The sequence below is a fragment of the Moschus berezovskii genome, chromosome X (genome assembly GCF_049115385.1).
Source record: "Moschus berezovskii isolate FMDL1 chromosome X, NW_MosBer_1.0, whole genome shotgun sequence".
Taxonomy (NCBI): domain Eukaryota; kingdom Metazoa; phylum Chordata; class Mammalia; order Artiodactyla; family Moschidae; genus Moschus; species Moschus berezovskii.
This window is the reverse complement of record NC_142488.1, coordinates 111016369-111038224: the sequence shown is the minus strand read 5'-3', so window position 1 is coordinate 111038224 and position 21856 is coordinate 111016369. Positions and strand designations below refer to the sequence as shown.

Here is a 21856-nt window from a genome sequence, read left to right as displayed (position 1 = left end):
AGCTTCATCTCCAGGATGGGAATAGGCATGGGTGCAGTCTAAAAAGAGCCCTGGAATCTGATTTCTAATGATTTGTCTTTTTTCCCCTACAATTGGAGAGCAGCCAAAACAAAGCAAGCTGGTTATTTGTTCAGGTAATGGGGAGTCAAGATGGAGGTCCAAAGGTCTGAACATTCCACGATTCAGTGTTCTCGAGGGAGGACCATAGAGCTTACCTCTCTGAGGCCTCTGGGGAGCAAACAGTTGATTAGAGGCTGCTGCCTATTTGCAGGAAATTCTGTTGAATGTTTTCCTCCTTTGTTTTCACTGCCTCAGCTCTACCTCAAATAGGATCTCTCACTCCCTCCTTGCAGAGAGCATCTTCCCTGAGGGGAGTAGGCAGTGGCAAAGGTCACTGTTCTGCTCATAGTGGCCACAAATGGAGCAAAGTGTGGCTGGAAGAACACCAGCTGTTAGTCAGGGGATCTGAGGGCTACTCCTGGTTTTGCCTGAACTTGCTGTCAAAGGGGACAAGCCCAGACAATTCTCTAGGCCTCCGTTTTGCTGTCTAGCAAATGGGACTCATAGGAGCTCCACCGAACTCCGTAACATGACTGTGATCAACATGGAGGGCAAGTGCTTCTTTAAATTCAAATGCTTTTCATATATAAACTAGTTTTGGCGGCACTGGCGAGTTAATGCCGCCATCCAGATGAGTGAACTCTTCCAGCCAGAACTCAGGTGATCTTAGTGTCCCACCTGGTGAACTCTGCCTGTCTTTGACCCCATTTCTCTACTCTGTGAGATCTGGAAATGACCGTGTATTTAACAGCCCCCCTTATGCAGGTCACGCTGCATACATGCCTTGTCTCATTTCATCCCCACGGCAGCCCTGTGTGGTCGAGATCATTGTGATGCCCATTTAATAGAGGAGGAAACTGAAGCACAGAGTGGTTAAAGAACTAGCCCAAGACAACACAGTTTCTAAGAACAGCAGAGTCAAAGATATAATACAAAATGAATTATTCTCAGCTTCTTGAGCACCTTATTTCTACCTCACCTGTGGTCGTCCAGCCACAGACTCGCTCCCTAACTAGGCTATGCATTTGTATAGGGCAGGGGCCACGTCACCTTATTTATGTGACAAAAGTACTCAGTGAAGGTTAGAAAATGGAATGAGTTGGAGTGGAATAGAAATGGAATGGAAGGAAAGGGGAGGGAACTGGGTAAAGTAACTGGCTTCCCTGGGATTTCCAGACAATTCCAAGAGGCTTCAGGCTGCCTCTTCCGGTCATTGCCGGAGTTATTTGAGAGTGTCAGCAGAAGCGAGTGTCTTTGCTTTCCTTCCTGTCTTAAGGCAAAGGTTGCAGTTGTGGATCAGGAGCCATTCACTGAATATTTGTGGAAACTGATGAACCACTCAGTAAAAGGACTTATTTTCCATGTAAGAAGCTGCCTCTGACTTTCTTTCAATCTCCACAAATGGCCCAGAATGTCATAAGCACAGACTATTCATGGAATTCTTCCTGAAAAAATAGAAACTGTGAACATATTGGAAGGGCAGATAAGATAGAATATGAAACTCTTCTGAAATAGAGCAAAGAATGATAGGATTTTCCAGCTGAAAAGAGGTTCAGTTCAGTTCAGTTGCTCAGTCGTATCCGACTCTTTGCGACCCCATGAATCACAGCACGCCAGGCCTCCCTGTCCATCACCAACTCCCGGAGTTCACTCAAACTCATGTCCATCGAGTCGGTGATGCCAGGTTAGAGCTGCTCAAAAGTTAAATGTCTTTTTAAAAAGTGATGATAATCATTGGAACGATAACTCCTGTTTACTCAGTACTTGCTGTGTGCTAGGCCATGTGCAGAGTTCTTTGGCTGTAGCATCCTGGCTAATCCTTATAAAAATCCTGCAAGATGGCCAGTTTGATGGCCCCCATTTTCCAACTAAGGAAACTGAGGTTTAGGGAGGTCAATCAATTTGTTCAAGGTTGCAGACACAAGTGAAAAAGCTGGGTTTAGAAGCCAGGCTAGTCTGATGACCAGACTTTAATCACTATACTTTAAATTTTTTATTTATTATTTGGCTGTGTCTGATCTTAGTTGTGGCATATGGGATATTTTGTTGTGGTACACAGGCTCTCTAGTCATGGTGCCCAGACTTACACAGTATGTGGGATCTTAGTTCCCTGACCAGGGATCAAACCTGTTTTCCCTGCACTGCAAGGTGGATTCTTAACCACTGGACCACCAGGGATGGGCCTAATCACTATACTTTTATCACAACACATTTTAATTACATTTCAAACAAGACCAGGTGGGAGACAGGCATAGAGTAACTGTTGAGAGGATGTTATCTGTAGGGTCTTGGATGGCACGGAATACACCCTTATGCTCTTCAGCTTGCATTTCCCAAGAGGGGCTGCTGGCTGAGTGGCCCTACAGAATGAGCCTTGGAAAGTGGTATTCATTCCTTCCCTTCAATCTCTTTCTTCCTTGGGTCTCTGAGGCAAGTGTCCAGTCCCCCTACACTGTCCCACCAGGCTCTTGCCCAGCCTTTGGGTCCTTTAGATTTCCAAGCCTGCTGTAAGGCTTGGGGGGCCTCAGGCTGAGAGAGATACCCCTGTGAGCCAAGGTCAGGCTGCAGATGGAAAGCCTGATCATTAGTGAGGCTCAAGAGAAATGTAACTACACCACTGGACTTGCGTTAAGATTTATTGGTCCATTCCCACCACATTTTACTTCTTCCACTTTCATTCCTGATAATGGCCATCGGTTAGTGATTGTTCCCAGCCGAGACTGTCAGACTCAGTCCGCTAATGGCAGAACTGAGAGCATAGTGGGATTTGCTGCTTCGAGCCATCATCCCAGACGTTCAGACAGGGAGACTGTTTCTCAGCGTTTTACACTGCCATTTCTGCTCACCCTTTAATGAATGCTTTCTGTCCATAAATGAAGCAGAGATGGAAGAAGAGGTGAATAAGTGCTCACATAAATTGCAGTGGGTCAACCACAAATACAGGCTTTCAAAAAAATTGTTCTTTTTTTTTTTTAAGTCTATGTTAAGGTGCTTGCTGATTTCTAAAGTACTTCCTTGGTTTGATTAGTGTGGCAGATGCATCAAAAATTGCTATTTCCAACCTTTATTTTGTGATTCGTGCATCAGGGTAGAAGGTCTCTTTTCAAAGAAAAGATAAAGATCAGAATATAATGCGTGCTTTTCACCATTATCCGACTCTTACTGACTCACTGGTCACATGCTAGGTAATGGATATGGAAATCGTAATCAGCAGGCTCTGAAAAGCTATGGTTGACTTTTAGCTTTCGGGCACTTGAGTTTCTTTTTAAGTGTGATTTGATTCATATCTACAGGGGCAAATTGGTAAATGGTGGGAGAAATGCTTTTTTAGCTTATACTGTATTTGTGTGCATAACAACTGCACAGGTTTAGCAGGTTATTTTCTGCGATCCTGAATCCTGTCCTGGGGCTGGAATGATTGCGTGGTCAGGCTGACCCTCTATGCCCCTATTTCTTTACAGCTTGGCTTTGGATCGTTCCTTGGGATCATCGGATCAAACCTCGTGGAGAACAAACGGCAGATGGTAAGTTTTCATGGCTACACCATCAGACCACCTCTTCCTCTGAAAGAGCTCAACATTTCTGTGGGTGGGTAGCACACTTCCTAAGGTTGCCCACATTGGACCACGAAAGAAACCGCTACCTTCCCCTAAGCTTCTGGGAAACTCATTGTAAAGTGACCCTGTGGTGTGGTACGTGTTCTCACCTTGCCTGATGCTCCCTCAGTTGCCCAGCTCATCTCCTTAAGTCACAAGGATAGAATAATCTGTATCTTCCCCTTTGCTTTTCTCTTCATCAGCAAATGAGTTTGCCAGCCTAACCAGTCAGACACTGTCCTCACTTGCGGTGCCTTTGCTACTCTGATTCCCGCACTCAGTGGCCACCCTTATCCCTTCCTCTCTGATGTATAGCCTGAGATTTCTATCTAAGGGACTTTAATTAACAGAACAAATACATATAGGGCACAAGAAGACAAAATAAAATTACAAAGCCGGTCTCCAATCGTACCTTGGTTCAAAGCTACCTGTGTGATGAGGTGGCGAGGAAGGATGGGCATGTACTGGGAGGTAAAACTCACCAAGTTCTTTTTCCGAGTGGGGCCCCACAAGGGCAAGCTGTTGTGTCTTCCTGCTTCAGCCTGAGAAGCCTTTGTAGAGGGCAAGAGAAGAAAGTGCAGACTGAATTGCAAGCTTATTGCAGTTTTATAGGCTTGTAAATCAGGAGGCTTGGTGAGTGGTCAGATGGTGGACTGATTAGGCTCCCCAGTACAAGTCTCCATGGCATCTAGACTCTGATAATGGAGTCTATTTAACTGTAAGTTTAATCAGATACCGTAATAGCTCCAGGGACAGAGAACTCTAACCGTATGCTCTCCCCCAGCAATGTGGGGGATTGGCCTCCGGGGGGCTTCTAAGAGTCCTCTTCCATTTCACCTGGGCTCTCCTGCAGCCAGCTGTGTTTGCACTTTGGGTTTAAATTATTCAAAATAACAGGGGAGTTCTAATTGTAGAGCTGATCATAGCATAGCTAATAATGCCAATTTCATGACATCGTTCATCCATTATTTACCAATCCTCTGTACTGCTGTGAAGTGAGATTTATGGGACAAGGTTTTTGAACAACTCCCAGAGGAGAAGATCTGTATTTCCTCGTAGCCTGTTGAGATGGGAGAACCTTAGGGTGGTCTTGACTTTTATTTCCCCTCTTATCCCTGGAGAGCAGCCTAATGTCATCCTATTTCTCCCCTTCCCCCCAAAAAAGCATCTCAAGGAGTGTTGTTTTGAGGGTCAACAAGGGAAGATGGGGGCTTCCCTGGTGGCTCAGTTGGTAAAGAATCTGCCTGCAATGCAAGAGACCTGGGTTCAGTCCCTGGGTCAGGAAGATCCCCTGTAGGAGAGCATGCCTACCCACTCAGTATTCTTGCCTAGAGAATCCCATGGACAGAGGAGCTTGGCGGGTTACAGTTCTTGGGTTCGCGAAGACTGGGATACGGCTGAGCAGCTAACTTTCACAAGGGTAGATAGTGGGCTCAGGCAGTACCTACTCCCAACCCTGGAAACACCTGGAAATGCCTGCCTCCTCACTGGATTGTAGTATTACCCTTGACACATTATTAGGAAAATTTCTGTTACCTAACACAATCAGAGAATAGGGCAGTCTAGTTCCAGCAAACAATTTTCATACTTGAATTTTTTCATATAGACTACACAGAATTGATCAATTTCAGAGACTTCACCCCTTGTAAAATGTCTTTGACATCTAAGCCATAAGTTGTATGGTCTCCTTCCTCTGTGATTCAGGGCCATGTCGGGTTGTGTGGGGCCTCAGAGTCATGAGGGGTTGGGAAGATCACTGCACTAGGAGTTGGTGGGCACAGGCTCTCCCATAGCCTGGCCAGTGACCTGGGACACACCATTTCCCCTCTCTGAGCCTCCAACTTCGCCGTAAATAAAATAGGGGTTGGACTACATGATGTCAAAGGTCCAGCACTTTTCTGAGTCTGAGAGTGGAAGAGCCATGCAGCCTGATTCCTCAGCCTCCTCTTCCTTGGGTACTCACTGACTCACGGAATGAATTTCTTAGCTTGCCCTGACAATGTAGGACATGCTCCGGTGGCCCCTTCTCTGCATCCCCCTCCCACTCATGCTACTGAAAAGGGCCTCCCCGCGGGGTGGCGGGCCGCATTCTGCTTTGCCTGGCGGTCTCTTGGGGATTGCCTCGTCCCGGAAGCAGTAAGAGTGGAAGGCTAACAGACACTTTTGTTTTCTACCCCCACAGCTGGTGGCTTCCATCGTCTTTATCAGCTTTGGTGTGATTGCAGCCTTTTGCTGTGCTATAGTTGATGGGGTCTTTGCTGCCAGACACATTGTGAGTATTTTTAGTCTGGGGTTAAAGTAAGTGTGCGATACAAGGAGGCTTCATCAAGCCGGTGTGTGCTGGGTGTGTGCTGAGGGCTGTGAGGGTTGCGGAAGAAGTAGAAGACAGGATCCCTGTCCCATGGAGGTGACATCAACATGAGGACCTCATGGAATGCACTACGGAACTGGGGCTGAGCTGGCGGGGGCGGTGAACTCTAGGTGCCATAGTGGTTTACCTTGGGTCAGGCCAGGCTTCCCAGTGGGGGAGGGGCTGGAGGGCGTTGAGATTTGGAAAAGTCAAAGACAAGGGCATCGGGGCCAGGGAATTGGCATTGGGAGTGAGGAGGCAGGGAGAGAGCCCTGACAGCTGACCTCCCCTCGCCCTCTCCAGCAGTGGCAAGAGTGACCCATGAGGACAGATACGTTGTTTTCGGCATGTGGAATCTAGTTCCCTGACCTGGGCTGGAATCCGTGTGCCCCTGCATTGGGAACGCAGAGTCTTAATCCCTGGACCTCCAGGGAAGTCCCCCAGACACCGTTTCCAGGATCGTTGAACTTTGCTGTCTTCGTAGTTGGAGAGGAGTGATGTGATTGGGGTCTGGAGAAAGCCCCAGAACTAAGTCTCCAGAACAACCCCAGTCCTGGCGTTCAGGCGCCAAGTGCTTCGAATTCTGGAGAAGCTAGGCCTCGAGGAAGGCCTGAAACCCAAATCTGTGCTTCTTCTCAGGGAAGCCTGGGATTCGGGTCCTTCCCGTGGGCCGCTCTAGAGGAACCCTCACCCTCACTCTGCTTTCTTGATCTGGCCTAGGGCCACCTTCTCCATTGGGCTCAATAGACACAGTTCCCACAACCATTAACCTTTATTGGGTCCCAGAAAAATATAATGTATTTTCAAATCAGAGGAAAAATGATGACCTTTTAGGTAAAAAAAAAAAGTTTTCACATGTAATAGAAATTTATGTTTATACCAACTCAGTCATAACACATAATTAAAATAAATGAAATATCCTATTCAATATTTTGAATGGAGGAAGGAGTCTGCAAAAGGCAAAAGTCCCAGGGAGGTCATGGCGTGGCCCTGATCTGGCCCACAAACCCCAAGCAAGGGTGAGCTAAGCTGCTTACTGAGCCCCCACAACCCACTCAGACACTTATTTTTATCCCCAACTGAACAAACAGCAAAAATGAAAACATAAAGCAATTAAAAATCCATAAATAAAGAAAATGAAAACATCCTATGAACTAGTTGGAACTGTATATTTTCTAAAACAAGTGAATTAGAGCAAAATTGAATCATAGAATATTCTGTGGATCAATGATATTTTATTCCATTTCAGTCTTTGGCTAACAGTGCAGGTTAGCCTGAGGGACAGTCCTGGGTATGGATGGATCTGGGCAAGGGTGATTTGCAACATTGTTTCAATCCCAAATTGTTCTTGGACTCTCCTCCCAGACTTGAGTCAGTCCCTCACTTGCCAAGCTTAGTGGAATTCACATAGTCAGTGTTGGCGTGTAAGGAGATCATTTCTGGGCAGGGGGAAAAGTATGGGGTGGGAGAGAGAGGTTTTTTGCCCAGTTCTCTTTTGGGGCCAAGAATACATCGATTCCTATATCAGATCCATCTCTTAATATTTTCGCTGAGAGCAGCCATCTTTTTCTTTTTGAAAAGGCAAATGACACAATAGGAACTTGTGACATCCACTCTCCTGCCACCCTAACCAGCCTAGAGTAGCGATTCTGTCGCATAGGCAATTTTCACATATTACTCTCTGAGTATATATACCTATTTTCGTAGCATGCTTGCAGCCAGTCATAGTATTGTGTGCTATTTTGTTTCAACAGACACCATCTTAATGACAATAATTCTGTTTTTGTGTGGTGAATTTAGCGTTTCAATATGCCTTGACATCTATTATCTCATTTGAGACCCAAAACCATCCTGTGAGATATGTAGGGCAGACATGATCATCCCCATTTGACAAGCACTCTTCACTCTGAGGCAGTCTCCATGGCAACACAGGCCTAGTGGCCAAGAAGCCTGTGGTAGATTTTCATGGCATCATGAGCTAAAATGGCTTCCTCCTTTTCCCTCCTCTTCCCACTTCTAATTTTTTGTTAAACAGCTTTATTGAGACATAGTTCACATCTCATCTAATTTATCCATGTGAAGTATATATTCAGTAGCTTTTAGTACATTCATGGATATGTGCAAACTATCACCAGATCAATTTTAGAAGGTTTTCATCATCCCCCAGACAACCCCATACCTGTTAGCTATCACCTCCCTAATCTGCCTGCTCCCCCAAGTCCTGCTGCTAAGTCACTTCAGTCGTGTCCAACTCTGTGCGACCACATAGACAGAAGCCCACCAGGCTCCCCCGTCCCTGGGATTCTCCCGGCAAGAACACTGGAGTGGGTTGACATTTCCTTCTCCAATGTGTGAAAGTGAAAAGTGGAAGTGAACTCGCTCAGTCGTGTCCGACCCTTAGCTACCCCACGGACTGCAGCCTACCAGGCTCCTCCATCCATGGGATTTTCTAGGCAAGAGTCCTGGAGTGGCTTGCCAGTGCCTTCTCCACCCCCAAGTCCTAGGCAACCACTAATCTACTCTCTTTTTCTATAGATTTCCCTTTATTAGTTAAAATTTCATATTAATGGCATTATATAATATGTGGTTTTCTGTGACATCTTTTACTTAGTATAATGTTTTCTATAGTCATCCATATTGTACCATATGTCAGTGCTTCCTTTCTTTTTATGGCCTAATAATATTCCATTGTATGGCTATACCACACTTAGGTTGTTCATTCGCCAGTTGACGGACATACAGGTTGTTTCCACCTTTTGGCTTTTATGAATAATCCTGCTATAAACATTTGTGTACCAGTTTCTATGTGGGCCTATGTTTTCATTTTCTTTGTGTATATACCTGTGATTCAAAGTATTGGGTCATATGGTAACTATATTTAACCGTTTGAAGAACTGCCAATTTTCCAAAGTGGCTGCATCATTTTATAGTTGCACTGGAAGTGTCCGAGTGTGCCAATCTCCTGTTATTAGCTGACTTCTTAATTCTAACCATCCTAGCAGGTATGAAATGGTTTCTCATTGTGGTTTTGATTTGCATTTCCCTGACTCCTAAACTCCAAATGGTTTTGATTGGTGGCCTTAGCCAAAAGGCAATGGGAGAAAAATCCAAGTTATATTTACTGGAAGTTTCTTCCAGCCACTGACTCTAGGTAATCTGTACCTCCTGCTGATAGTGGTCTGCAGTAGAGCATTTGATTCAAGGGTTTGGGGTAAAGCTGGATGAGTCTTTTTGCCTACACTGTACCTGTCCTGAGACATCTACCAGTCCTCACTGACACCCAGTTCTATTGTTTTTTTTACTTCCATATGTGATATGACCCTGTGAAATTTTGAGGAAGGAGGCTTTATTAATCAATGGTGATATCTGTTGGCCAGCTTAAATGAAAGGCACATTTGGATCCTAGCACTGCTTGGGTGGGGTAGAACCAGCCTTTCCTGTTGTGGAGCCCCTTTATCCTCATGGTGCCCCGTCCTTTTGTTTATTTTTTGGCTGCATCCCATGGCATGTGGGAATCCAGTTCTCTGACCAGGGATTGAACGTGTGGCCCCTGCAAGTCTTAACCACTGGGCCACCAGGGAAGTCCCATGGTGCCCTGTCCTTTGGCTCAGGGGCATATGAGCTTCACCTACCTTCTGACACAGCTCTCTGAATGTATCTCATTCCTTCTCTCCCTTGTCTCCAATTTCCTTCCTTTCCCCTCCCTGAAGGCAGCCATTAACTAGCCAGGAAAGCCACATCACCTTCTTATGCCAGTTTCTTCTCTTCTACCTGGATGTAATAGGAACTTAGTTACTTCTCAGGGGTAACATGAGGACGGTATGAAATCATGAGCATGAAGGCACCCTGAGAGGGCCTGGCCCTGAGCACTCAGACTCTCAGTGGAAGGCAGCTGGTGGCCAGCGCTCCGACCAGCCATTGCTCGCCCTTCAGGCATAAATAAAAGGCTGTCGGCCGGCTCAGTGGCCTTTTCTTACCTGCCAGTCACGTGGGCTTATTCCTCCCCTGGGGCCTCAGTGCAGAGGGCAGCACGTGGGCCACCGTCACACACACACACACACGTACACATCTTATTCCTCCCCTGAGGCCTCAGTGCAGAGGGCAGCACATGGGCCACCGTCTCACACACACACACACACGTACGTCGATCTTCGTTTAGGCAGCTGGCAGCTGAATGTGCTTTGTAGAACCAGGAGGTCAGGAGGTTACAACCAGCACATCGAGCCTACCCCCACCACAACCGCGGAATGATAACTACTTCTACCATTGCCCAAATGGGGACAATAAACCCTGCCAGCCGTGACCATGAAAAGCCTCATGCCTTTCCAGCCTGACTCCAGGCTGAACCCCAGGGCAGGATACTTTGAGAACACAGAGCAACTAGGTAGAAGCAACTTAACAGGGCGGCAGGCGGGGAGGCAGGGGGCACATGGGTGTCAGGTATAGGAGATGCTCAGTCACACGCGTGGGGGAAAGCAGCCATCTGGATGATTGGCAGTGGCGAGAGAAGTGGGTTTAGTGGGGATGGGGCAGTAGATAAACTCCCTCTGCCAGGGTCTTTGGCCCACCTCCAAAGGTCAGTTTGTATAAACTGCTGATCCTGGGCTAACCTGCTCTTGCTGAAGGCCCCTCCCACTGAGGATGTTTAGTGTCCTGTGAAAGTTGGGCAGCATCCCCTGCCTGCCACCTTCTGGGTGGCATCTGTCTGTCCCACCCCAATGCACGCCACCCTACCCCGACCCCGTCCCTGTGCCTGAGAGCTCCCTCACAGGAAGTTGGCCAAATCTGCAGCTTGGCTCATAGTTCAGTTGAGTTAAAACTTAGTGCAGGCTCCGTGGCTGCCCATCCCCCTGGGATTTGCTTCCTGAGCTCTTCTTTCTGGAAAAGCTATGGCAATGACAACAGGGAGGACGTGTCAGCCTGCCCTGGTCCTGTCCTCAGGTGATAACGAGACCTCATTGTTGGAGCTGGCCTCCTTCCATTGCGGAGTGTCATGTCGTGATCACCTGGAGTTTTGACTCCTGTTCCCTGGGGATTATTTGCTAAGAGACAAAGTAGAAATAAAAGAAAACCAGAACGAAAATTTTAAGAAACACATTTCTCAATCAATTTCCTAATTTCTCATTAACTAAGTGGCCCAACAGAAAGTAGTTATTAGAACATTTTTATCTGATCCTCACAGAAATTAACTCAACACTACCTGCTCTGGGATGTGTGTGTGTTCAAATCTTTTCTTACCCATCAGAGCACTTGCCGCTTTGTTTTCCAAAGCCTTTTGGTTTGCTGTTTCCTTTTCCAGGATCTGAAGCCCCTCTATGCTAACCGGTGCCACTATGTCCCCAAGACGTCTCAGAAGGAAGCTGAGGAGGTAAGAGCCAGAATGGGGCTACCCGTCTTACCTTTGGGGAAAGTCTCCTGTTCTGCCTTTTTCTTTGACTCTCTTCCCGAGGCCTGCAACTTGCTGTGAGGTGTCTTTAGTTGATTTGTTCAGTGGTTCAGTTTAAGGCAAGGTGCTAATGGGGCCATGGTCATAGGTTAGCGCATCCTGAGGCCTAATCAGATTCACTTTGTTCTGTGGTCACAGGCTGCCCCTCTGACCCCAGCAGGCAGCCTCTCTGTGTGTGGCTTTGATCCTGAGAGGGACAGAGGAGAGTACAGAGGCCGCAGGGCAGGTCCTTCCCCACATCTGCGGAGGATGGTTCAGCTGCCTGGACTTGATGTCTAGCTGGAAGTAAAGTGGGAAGCCCACCAAGGCAGCAGGCCTAGACCCGGGAGGCAGAGCCTGAGTCTCATAGGCAGGAGGGGTGAGGAGCCAAATGCAGGTCATTGAGAAGCCTGCTTCAATTTGAGGCTCTGGGGCAACTGTCGGCCTGGCCCTGACTCCCCTGGTCTCATGACACCCCCAGGAGGCCAGTCTGATGATGCTTGAATGGACACATGAGGTGGTATCTCTCCCACCCCACACAGCTCTCCTTGGGTCCCCTGTCACCTCATGGAGAAGCTGAGGCAGTGGGCGGCGAGGTGAGGTGAGGCTTCAGGTCATTCTCAGAGAGCTTTCATTTCAGCTCACAACCACCCCGCCCCAACCCAGAGAGCCCTTTAACATGAAGCTCTACCGTATGCTTCTGGCAACATCGACCATCTGGTTCTCTATTAACCTCAAATTGAGAGTCAACCCTCACTCTGAGAATAGTTAGAAAAATGGTAAACTTGTGATTGTTGGAAAAGGGTGAGAAGTGGGTGTAAAGAGGTGACTGCATTCCATAAAATGGAACGGCATCGGGGGAAGCGGTCTCCGTAAAATCCAGTGTGAATGGTGCCTGGGGAGGCCGGCAAAGCTATGGCCCTGCTCCCAAGGCATTAGGGCAAGTACTTACATGGTGACTTTGCCACCCACTTGCCCCACTTTCCTTCCCCAATTAGCAATTCACTATTTTTCCTAACTGTTCTCGGGTTAGAAAGGAGTAGAAAGATGTACGTGCCGACAGTGTGTCAGAAAGGCTTGAGCTTTTGGATGAAGGACCCAGTGTAGAAAAAGTGCCTGTTCACCACCCATATTCTCTGTAACACAGCGAAACACATTTACAAGCACTTCGTTTCACCTGTATTGGGGTGGGGGGGAGCCTGGAAGATTTCTCACAAACAAAAGACGGTAAATGGAAGTTAATTTTTCCTTTTTTGTGGGCAGACTCGAGATGTATAAAATGTCATTGTTATTCTCTTGATGTCATCATGATCGCATTCTTATGTTACCTTGGTGACTGTAAAAATATGAAGACTTCCATAGGTTCACTTGTAACCCTGGTCCCCCTAACCCTATTTTTCCTGTATAAGGTCATAAGTTCCTCAACCAAATATTCTCCTTCCGCGAGGGTTATGAGGAACCTTACGCAGGCAGCTCGAGAGGTACTAGTGTACTTCAGAGTGCATGTGGCCGCCCCTCTGTCTCCCTTCCCCAGTGTGGTCCTCTTTCCTCCTGCACCCGACTCCCCCTCGTAGCCTCATTTCCTACCGTCCATTTGTTCTTCTGTCCGCCCTTCCGTCTGTCCTTCCTCCTCTCCATCTCCACCCTCCAGGGATGGGGCGCTGAGGGCTGTGGCTGAGGCTGGATGTGAGCCCAGCTCCACAGTGACTTGCCTCATGCACGAGATCAGCCAGCCGCCTGCCCAGCCCCATCCCGGCTGTGCTCTGGTGTGTTCATTTCACAGCCATCCTTACCGTCTCCATCAGTTCACTAGCTCGCACTGCCAATCCCAGAGGCTCCTGCTTCCATCCAGCGCCAGCTCACCTGCTCACTGCTGTGTGTCCGCAGGTGAACTGCCCTCACCTCAGCCGTGGATTCTGCACACCTCGCATCCGGGGCAACACCTGCTTCTGCTGTGACCTGTACAACTGCGGCAAGTGAGTGCCAAGCCCCTGATGGTGTGACCACCATGGGCATGAGAAGGACTAGGTGGGGGAAGGGTGCACGGTAGGGATCAGAGAAACAGAAGACATTGGTGTGTCCATGGATTTCAGCTGACAGGTGTTACCTGCCGTCTCTGTGCCAGGCAGCATGCTAAGTAAGTGCTTTCAAAGTGCTGATCTCATTTCATTCTTACCCATGATTTATGTACAATTATTATTCCCATTTTACAGATGATAAGACTGAGGCTCAGAGGAAACAGACAACTCATCCAAGGTCACACAGAATTTGACAATGGTAGAGGGAGAGTTCACACCCTCCAAGTTCAACAACATTCAACAAACAGTTATTGAGCATTTTCTCTGTGCCTGGCCTTGTTCCAGATGTTGGAGATTCAGCAGCATCAGCAGCAAAAAAAAAAAAAAAAAATTCCTTGCCCTCATGGAACTTAGATTTTATTAGGGAAGATAGTCAATGAACACATGAATATGTAACATGCCAGCTGTCAATCAGAGCCCTGAAAAAAAAAATGAAGCAGGAAAGGAAGGTAGATAGTTTCAGAGTGGGGAGTGTGAGTACCATGTTGGATAAAAGGAGCCAGGGAAGAGCTCTTTGAGGAGGTGAAATTTGTGAAGAGATCTGAATGATGCCAGAGGGTCAACCAACTAGATACTTAGGAAAAAGAGTATCCCAAGCAAACAGAATAGCAAGTGCAAAGGCCCTGAGGCAGAAGCAGGCTTGGTGGTGCTTGTTCTGCTACAATCACTCTGGTGCTCTGCCATTCAATGTTAAAACATCATTTATTCTCTTTGAAAACACATTTAGGTGCCAGAAATACAGAGTCCTGCTGAGGAGCTTGTAGGCCAGCAGGGATGACAGACTTATGAGCCATTGATTACAGTCTAGTGCGAGAAGTGTGGTGGGGATATGGGGAGGTACTGGGGAACCTCTCAACACAAAAGACTGGAAGCCAGAGTTGCTGGGGGGTGGGGGGAGGAGGTGTGTCAAGGAGGAGGGGATGTGGGAGCTGAGGCTTAAAGGATAAGGCAGGAGTTAGGAGCAAAAATTCGGAGAAGGCAATGGCAAGCCACTCCAGTACTATTGCCTAGAAAATCCCATGGACGGAGGAGCCTGGTAGGCTGCAGTCCGCGGGGTCGCTAAGGGTCAGACACGACTGAGCGACTTCACTTTCCCTTTTCACTTTCCACTTTCACACATTGGAGAAGGAAATGGCAACCCACTCCAGTGTTCTTGCCTGGAGAATCCCAGGGACGGGGGAGCCTAGTGGGCTTCCGTCTATGGGGTCACACAGAGTCGGACACGACTGAAGTGACTTAGCAGCAGCAGCAGCAGGAGCAAAATTAGGGGTGGAGATGGGGAGGGTCTGTTGTGGGGGTGGTTTTACAAGGTAGCAGGAGGTGAGGAGTAGAGCCCTAGTCACATACCAGACCGTAGGAATGCTTTTGGACTTGACCCTGCAAGCAACTGGGAGCCACTGAAGGGCACAGCATTGTAGATGGATTTAAGTGGCTAGAGACCGGAGGCAGCGAGGGAGCCACTGCCAGAGTCCAGGCCAAAGGGAATGAAGTTGTTGTGGGGATGGTGGAAAGCAGGGAGTACTTGTATGAGGAATTTAGAAGGCGGAGTAGACAGGAGTGTGTGAACGCGTGATGGGGAACATAAGCAAATGGCCCTGCACGTCATGCGCGTGTTTTCTTCCAACTCTCAGCGCAAAGGGGGCCAGGAGGGGAAGGGAGGAAGGGAGGAGTTGGCAGAAGGGGCCGGGATGGAGCTAGAGCCAGAGGGGTCAGATGGACGCACTCCTCCTCACTCACACTCCTTCCTCTTGGTTTTGGGGCACCAGCTTCTTCACTCTGAGGATTGAGAGCTGACACAGCAGAGGCAGCGGAGGGGGACGAGGGAGTAGGAGGAGAAGAGGGATTCACCCCAGCCCATTTGCTTTCTCTGCTAGCACTGGTCTCCTGTCGTTACAAGATTTGGCAGTGGAGGAGGAGAAACTGAAAGACTCAAATGAGGTTTGGGGATTATCTGGGAGGTTCAATTATTCATGTTGTAGTAATAACTAACACTTGAAAAGGACTTCCCTCCTTAGCGGTGATGGAGAGCTGGCTATAATTGTACTTCCTGAGTCCATCCTTCCAAAAATGATCAAAGAAATGTAAAATAGGTCCCAGGGGATTTGGGGTTGTTTTACTCTCTCTCCTCTTGCCTCCTCTTATCTGCCTCCCTCCCCCTGCTCAGTCCACCCCTCTCTCTTTTTACCTCTTCGCTCCTTCGGACAACCTGTCCTCTGGCCAGGTCTCCTCTCCCCGATCCATTTCCCTTCCCAGGCCTCCTGAGCTCCCAGGAGGTGAGAAGAGGCCGGCTGGGAGGGCTGACAAGTGATTCCTCGCGGGCACACCTTTCTCTCTGCAATTAGGTGTGTTTCTGAAAAAGGTCTGAATAAACTAAATCCTACTTTAATTTCCATTTAGCTGAGCCCTTAGGCGAACTTTTTTTTTAAGTGGAGACTCAAGCCCATATCTTCCTGTCAATCTGAACTTCATAATAAGTGACTTTCTTAAAGCACGTCATGCCAGGGTTGTCTTCAAGGCCCTAAAGAAATTTTATGAGGAGCTCTGCTAAAACTCTGGGCTCCCTAAAGGCAGCAAACATGACTTCATCTTATCTGTATCCTCAGGTCCCAGCACAGCACTGGGCTTGATTTAAAAACCTGATGACAAGGGAGTGACATGTATTGAAAAGGATAAAAAAGAGGAACACCCTTTTCTCCAGGAATATAAAGTATTGGACCGGGTGACTAACAGGGCTACGGATGGAGAGTGGGAGTGCAGGGTGTGGGTACTGCTCCTAAAGACCTTTGAGCTGGAAACACTGCTCACCCACCTGATGTCTGGAAACCAGCTTCAGGCGGTCGTCGAGTCCTTGCCCAGGTCTGTAATGTTGAGATTCCAAGGGCAAAGCCACCAGAAAAGCACTTCCTGAGCTTTTCATCAGGAAACCGTCCCATGCAATCAAAAACCAAGGCTGTGAGACTTCAGAGGTGATGATCCTACAATAGAAGGAAAAGATTTTCCTTGACCTGAGGCTTTTTCCAGCCAGCTCGAAGGAGACCTAACCTCCAGGCCTAAATATAGCTAGCTGCAAGCCTTCTAAGGCTCAGAGGCTTTAATTTTGCCGAATGCATATTTGTTTTCCTCACACGAAGCCTATTTTAAATCAATTGCCAGCTCCTCCAGTCCATTTCCTGGAAAGGAGGCCAAGAAAAAAAAAAGTGGGAACAAAAACATCAGGCAGTCATTTGTAGGGAGCTACGGAAACAGAGTTTCTACTGTCCCCTCGAAGCCACAGACCTTCTTTGATGTCAGGGGCAGTGAGGTTTTAACACCAAACCTAGATGATTCCATTTCAGCCTGTGCAGGAAGGCGGTTTCTTTAGGATACAGCTCCTCAGCGGCTGCCTTCTAGCCTTCCCTTGGCTTTGGAGAGGTCAAGTCAATATCACTGGTTTCTGTCCTGTAACCTACAGGAAGTGAAAGGAAATGGGGGTGGTTTGTGAACTGCCGCCATTGGTAATAAAATGAAAGACGATAGCTCTCTTTCATCCGTTCCTCCCTTTGGCGAGCTTTTTCTTGAGCTCCTACTATGTGCCAGGGACTGTTCTAGAAGAATACATATTGATAAAATAACATTTTACCCTTAAGGAACTGAGTTTACCAGGGGAATCATGGGGAGGTGGAGAAATGTGTCCAGACGTGGTGCACAGCCTCTATCTGTCCATGGAGAGTTGATGAATAGTTCCAGGCCCTTATGGAAGAGCAGAAGGATGCCCTTCGGCTTTATCCAAGATCCGGTGCCGCCTCATTTGTTGAGTGGGGACTGAAACGAAGAGAGGTTATCTGTTTCTCCAGATATACCTAGCAAGTTAAGAGCAAGTGGGTGAAAGCCCAGATTGGGTAATCAGTCTTACGATCAATGCAATGATCTGTCTTTGAACTCAATTACTCATTCCCCAAGTATCTGTTGATGACCCACAACAATTCTCTCACTGAGCTTGGAGGCAGGGAGACACAACAGAAGTGTGAGAGATGATCTTGCCCTCCAGAGGTTAGAATTTAGATGGAGCTATCATGTCCACCTTGGCCTTGGTTGCAGCTTCAGCTCTGATTAGGCTGCAGGTAAACATCGGATCAAATGAATAGCAGCATTACTGATGTATGCAAAGTGCCGAGCTAAGAACAGACTGAGGCTGTGGGAGCCCAGGGAGAAAGGTGATGAATGGGCACTGGAGTCCTTGAAGAATGAGGCTAGTGTGTGGAAGCTTTGCGCGGTGGGAGAGATCAGGAGAGGCTGAGAACAGAAGGCAGTACCTCCCATGCAGGGGGAGAAAGCTGAACAACGGTCTGGAATAACTACCCCACCTGGCTAGTTTGGTGCTTCTGAGGACCAGCCTGGCTGGAGTGTCAGTTCCATTTTGGAGTCAGATCATGGCAGACTGAGGAATTGGGGCACATTTTCCTGAAGGTAATGGAGAGCTGTGGAAAGGTTTTGATTAGCTGAATGACTTAGTTTTTGAAATGTGTTAGGAAGCTGAAGCAGGCTGTGGTGGGCTCTGGCAGGAGACTTTGCAGTCATGAAGGTTTGAGGGTGGGAGCTGTGAGAATACAAAAGATGGAATTTCAGAGGAAGTTCTGCCTGGAGACTGAACCAAATGGAATCATGAATCTCAAACAGAAACAAACCACGTTAATTTGCTAAACCCTTATTAACCAGATCTAGTATTAATGTTCTTTTGCTTCATGGCTCTGTAAAAGTAACATAGTAGCTGCTGAACCCGCTCAAACTGAAACCAAACATATATTCTCTACAATTATTGAATATTTTTCAGCGAACTACTAACCCAGCCCCGTGTTGTGGTCTGTGTCCCTAAAGCATCACTACCTTTAAGAACACGATTTAGGGGTCTGAATCATTTTGCCAGAGGCTGGCTCTTAGAAGGGAAAAGAACCAGCTGCGTGTTCGGGTGGCAGAGCACTGCTAGAGTGCTTGCATCGTGCTGGAATACCACCTTTGCGCGTTCACGTGTGAAGCCCCCCAGGCTCAGAGAGGCTGACAGTTGCCCAAGGTCAGACAGCAGATAAGTGATAGAGCCAGGGTTCAAGTGCAGTCTGACTCCAGAGTCTGCTCAGCTGTGCTGCCCATCTGTGCATCTACAGGTGTTACCAGCCTGCCCTGGTGTATTAGGATGCAAGCACTGCACTACTTTCAAAGATAACTTGGGAGAAGTCAGAAGCTGATTCTCAAACCTCCCCTGCACCCCTCCAACCCTACACTCACCATTATACACAGGACTCTCCTTTACAGGGGCGCATCCTTGTAGAGCAGTGCCTTTTTGAGCAGTCAGTCATCTGTGTATCTTCCTTGTCCCATCCCCAGGCCTGAGTACTGTGCCTACTAATAGGAGGCGCTCAGTGTATGCTTCCAGGCAGTATCCAGCTATGTTTCCCCAAATCCTGAAATCCAGTTCAAATTCTGATGAATTGAAACACTGTTAAAATTGCACTGTGGAAGCTTACTATTTAACACAGTGGGTCTCAAAGATCAATGAACTCAGTTAACACAAATCCCAGAGCCTCACCCCCCGTGGTGGGGCCTCAGAGTCTACATGTTTAACCATCTCTTTCTCAAAGATGCACACGCACACAGAGAGATGCAGAGAGACACCCGTGAATAACACACTGACACACACAGGCTGGCACACAGACATACAATCACAAATGATTTTGACACAGGCTGTCCCATAACCACACTGGTTTCAATTCTTTAGAGATACACAGGTTTTAATGTTTAAAAGTTTTGTGTGAATAATTTCTCCCTGATTCATTTTGGAGGTTAACCTTTACTTTTTTTTTTTTTCATTTTTGGTGTTCTTATAGCAGGAGAGTTGCATGTAACAACCATCCTGATGCCAGGGTGTTTGGTTGTAAGTTTAAGAATCACAGTGTCTGAGATTCATTATTGATTCCAGTGGCCAAGTTGTAAACTAATTTGCAACGTCCTGGAAGACAGGAACTTTTGTTTAATTAATTTAACAGGTAACACCTTTCCTCAGTGTGTGCAAATGTGTGGAGAGATTTCTCTTCCTCTTTTTGTAAAAGCCTCCAATCCCATCAGATTAGGGCCCCTCCCTTAGACTTTAGGGGCTTCCCAGGTGGCACTAGTAGTAAAGAACCCACCTGCCAATGCAGGAGATGCAAGAGACTCAGATTCGATCCCTGGGTCAGGAAAATCCCCTGGAGAAGGGAATGGCAACCCACTCCAGTATTCTTGCCTGGAGAATTCCATGGACAGAGGAATCTGGCGGGCTAAAGTCCATGGGGTTGCAAAGAGACAGACACAATTGAGCACTTAACAGTATCCTGTACCTTAGACCTTATGATCTAACCTGAATTTATTATCTCCTAAAAAGCCCTTCTCCAAATACAGTCACTTTGGGAGTTAGGGTTTCAATATGTGAGTTTCAGAGGGAGACACAATTCAGTTCATAGCAAGTAGTGGGCTAGAGAATGACGGGGCTGGATGGGGGATTATCTTTGGACAGAGTGGTCAGGGAGGGTCTCCTGAGGAGGCGCTATTCAGATTTTGTGCAGGAACTCAGCTTTAGTACTTTATTGGGACGTTGTTTGTTGGCATTTCGTTTTAAGGAAGGAAATACTGAAATCATTGAAGCCTGAATTCAGATCCCAGCTCTACCGCTTACAATTTGAGGAAGTTCCTAACCTCTCTGGGCTTCAGTTTCTTCATCTGTAAAATGGGAATGGGGGCTAATACTTATGTCATAAATATTGTAAGGCTTCACAGTGCTGTCTAATAGAACTTTCTGTGATGACAGAAATGCTCTGTCCAGTATAGTAGCCAGCCACTAGCATGACCCTTAAAAGTGTGGCTGCTGAGCATTCAAAGTGTGCCTAGTGAAACGGAAGAACTGAATTTTTAACTTAATTTTAATAGACACTTGTTGACTAGGAGCCACCATAGTAGCACAGATGTGATGAATCCATTGTCTGTAAAATGCTTAACCCCGTGCCTGCACACAGCAGATATTAATAATTGCCATTTAGGATTAACATTGGCGATGGTAACAAGTATTTCTCTGGCAGATAGGAAGGGTTTTGGGGAGGGGGATAAACAGCAGTGACACTTTGATTCATTATACTGTCTTGATCCCCAAGTGCGTTCTTGGCTTCCATGTCCATTACGATGGTGCCCCCCCCCGTGACCCCCTGTCTTTTCACTGGGCTGCATGGTAGCCAGAGCCCTGGGGGACAGCCTGCTCCCCGGCGACTGACTGGGTGCCCTTCTCCCCTTCCAGCCGGGTAGAGATCACCGGTGGCTACTACGAGTACATCGACGTCAGCAGCTGTCAGGATATCATCCACCTCTACCACCTGCTCTGGTCTGCCACCATCCTCAACATTGTTGGCCTCTTCCTGGGCATCATCACTGCCGCTGTCCTGGGGGGCTTTAAGGACATGGTAAGGAAGGAAGTGACTTTGAATTTCCACAGAGGCCCCTCTTCCTGTAAAGGGTGGGGCAAGGCTCAGCGGGTGGGGGCCCCCCGTTTTGAAGGGAGGAACAGAAACCTTTGCTTCAAGAATGTAGCTGCCTTGGGGCAGGGGGAGGGCGGGATTTCCTGGCGGTCCGGTGATTAGGCCTCTGCGCTTTCACTGCCCAGGGTGCCGGTTCAATCCCTGGTCCAGAAAGTGAGGTTCCACAAGCTATATGGCATGTGGCACAGTCAAAGGAAAAAGAATGTACGTGCCTTCAAACATCTTAAGTCGAAGGAGCCAGGTCATGTCCTCAGCCTGCAAACATGTCTTGTTAACATGAGACATTGCCTGTGTTTTCGATGCGCATTCTGGGGACAGGTGGGGTTCATGCTGATTATGTAAAAATAGCCTGTCATTACCCCCACTCAACCCACACTCACTTTTAGTAGAAAATCTTTTGGGGTAGTTTTCCCTGTTACAGACTTTGAGAGAGCTGGAAGGAAAGACGTTTTTAGCTACAGGTAAGAAGTACGGCTGTCTCCCCCTCCCCAGGAATTTCCTCCTGCAGTTTCTCCAGAAAGAGTGAAAGTGAAAGCCCAGCCTCAGGCTGAGCTGCTTGTCCTTATTCATGTGGGTGTGACTATGCACCTCAGGGCTCAGCACCCAGAAAGTCCTCCATAGTCCTGGGGGCCTTCCCTCTTTTGCTTTTAAAGCATTTCAAAGCTTTTGTTTGCTTATTTAATAAACCTTGATCTCTAATTATGGAGATGATAGCTTTAGAGCTCTGGTCCTCAACCTGGCCTCCTATTAGAATACAATCACCTGAGGTGCTTTAAAAAACCTGCCGGCCTGGGCCACTCTTCCAGAATGCCAAT

The 21856-nt window shown here is 47.6% G+C and overlaps 1 protein-coding gene across 2 annotated transcripts in view; it reads left to right on the top strand.

Moving 5' to 3' along the window:
• TMEM255A (transmembrane protein 255A) overlaps nucleotides 1-21856 on the top strand; it is a 47565-nt gene that overhangs the window by 11904 nt on the left and 13805 nt on the right. The window contains exons 3-8 of one of the 2 annotated variants that reach the window (XM_088833529.1): nucleotides 3522-3584; nucleotides 5839-5928; nucleotides 11306-11374; nucleotides 12841-12912; nucleotides 13319-13407; nucleotides 20804-20966. In XM_088833529.1, the coding sequence (XP_088689655.1) occupies nucleotides 3522-3584; nucleotides 5839-5928; nucleotides 11306-11374; nucleotides 12841-12912; nucleotides 13319-13407; nucleotides 20804-20966 (546 nt within the window). The remainder of the gene's footprint in view (nucleotides 1-3521; nucleotides 3585-5838; nucleotides 5929-11305; nucleotides 11375-12840; nucleotides 12913-13318; nucleotides 13408-20803; nucleotides 20967-21856) is intronic. The other variant, XM_055393366.2, reaches the window with a different exon arrangement.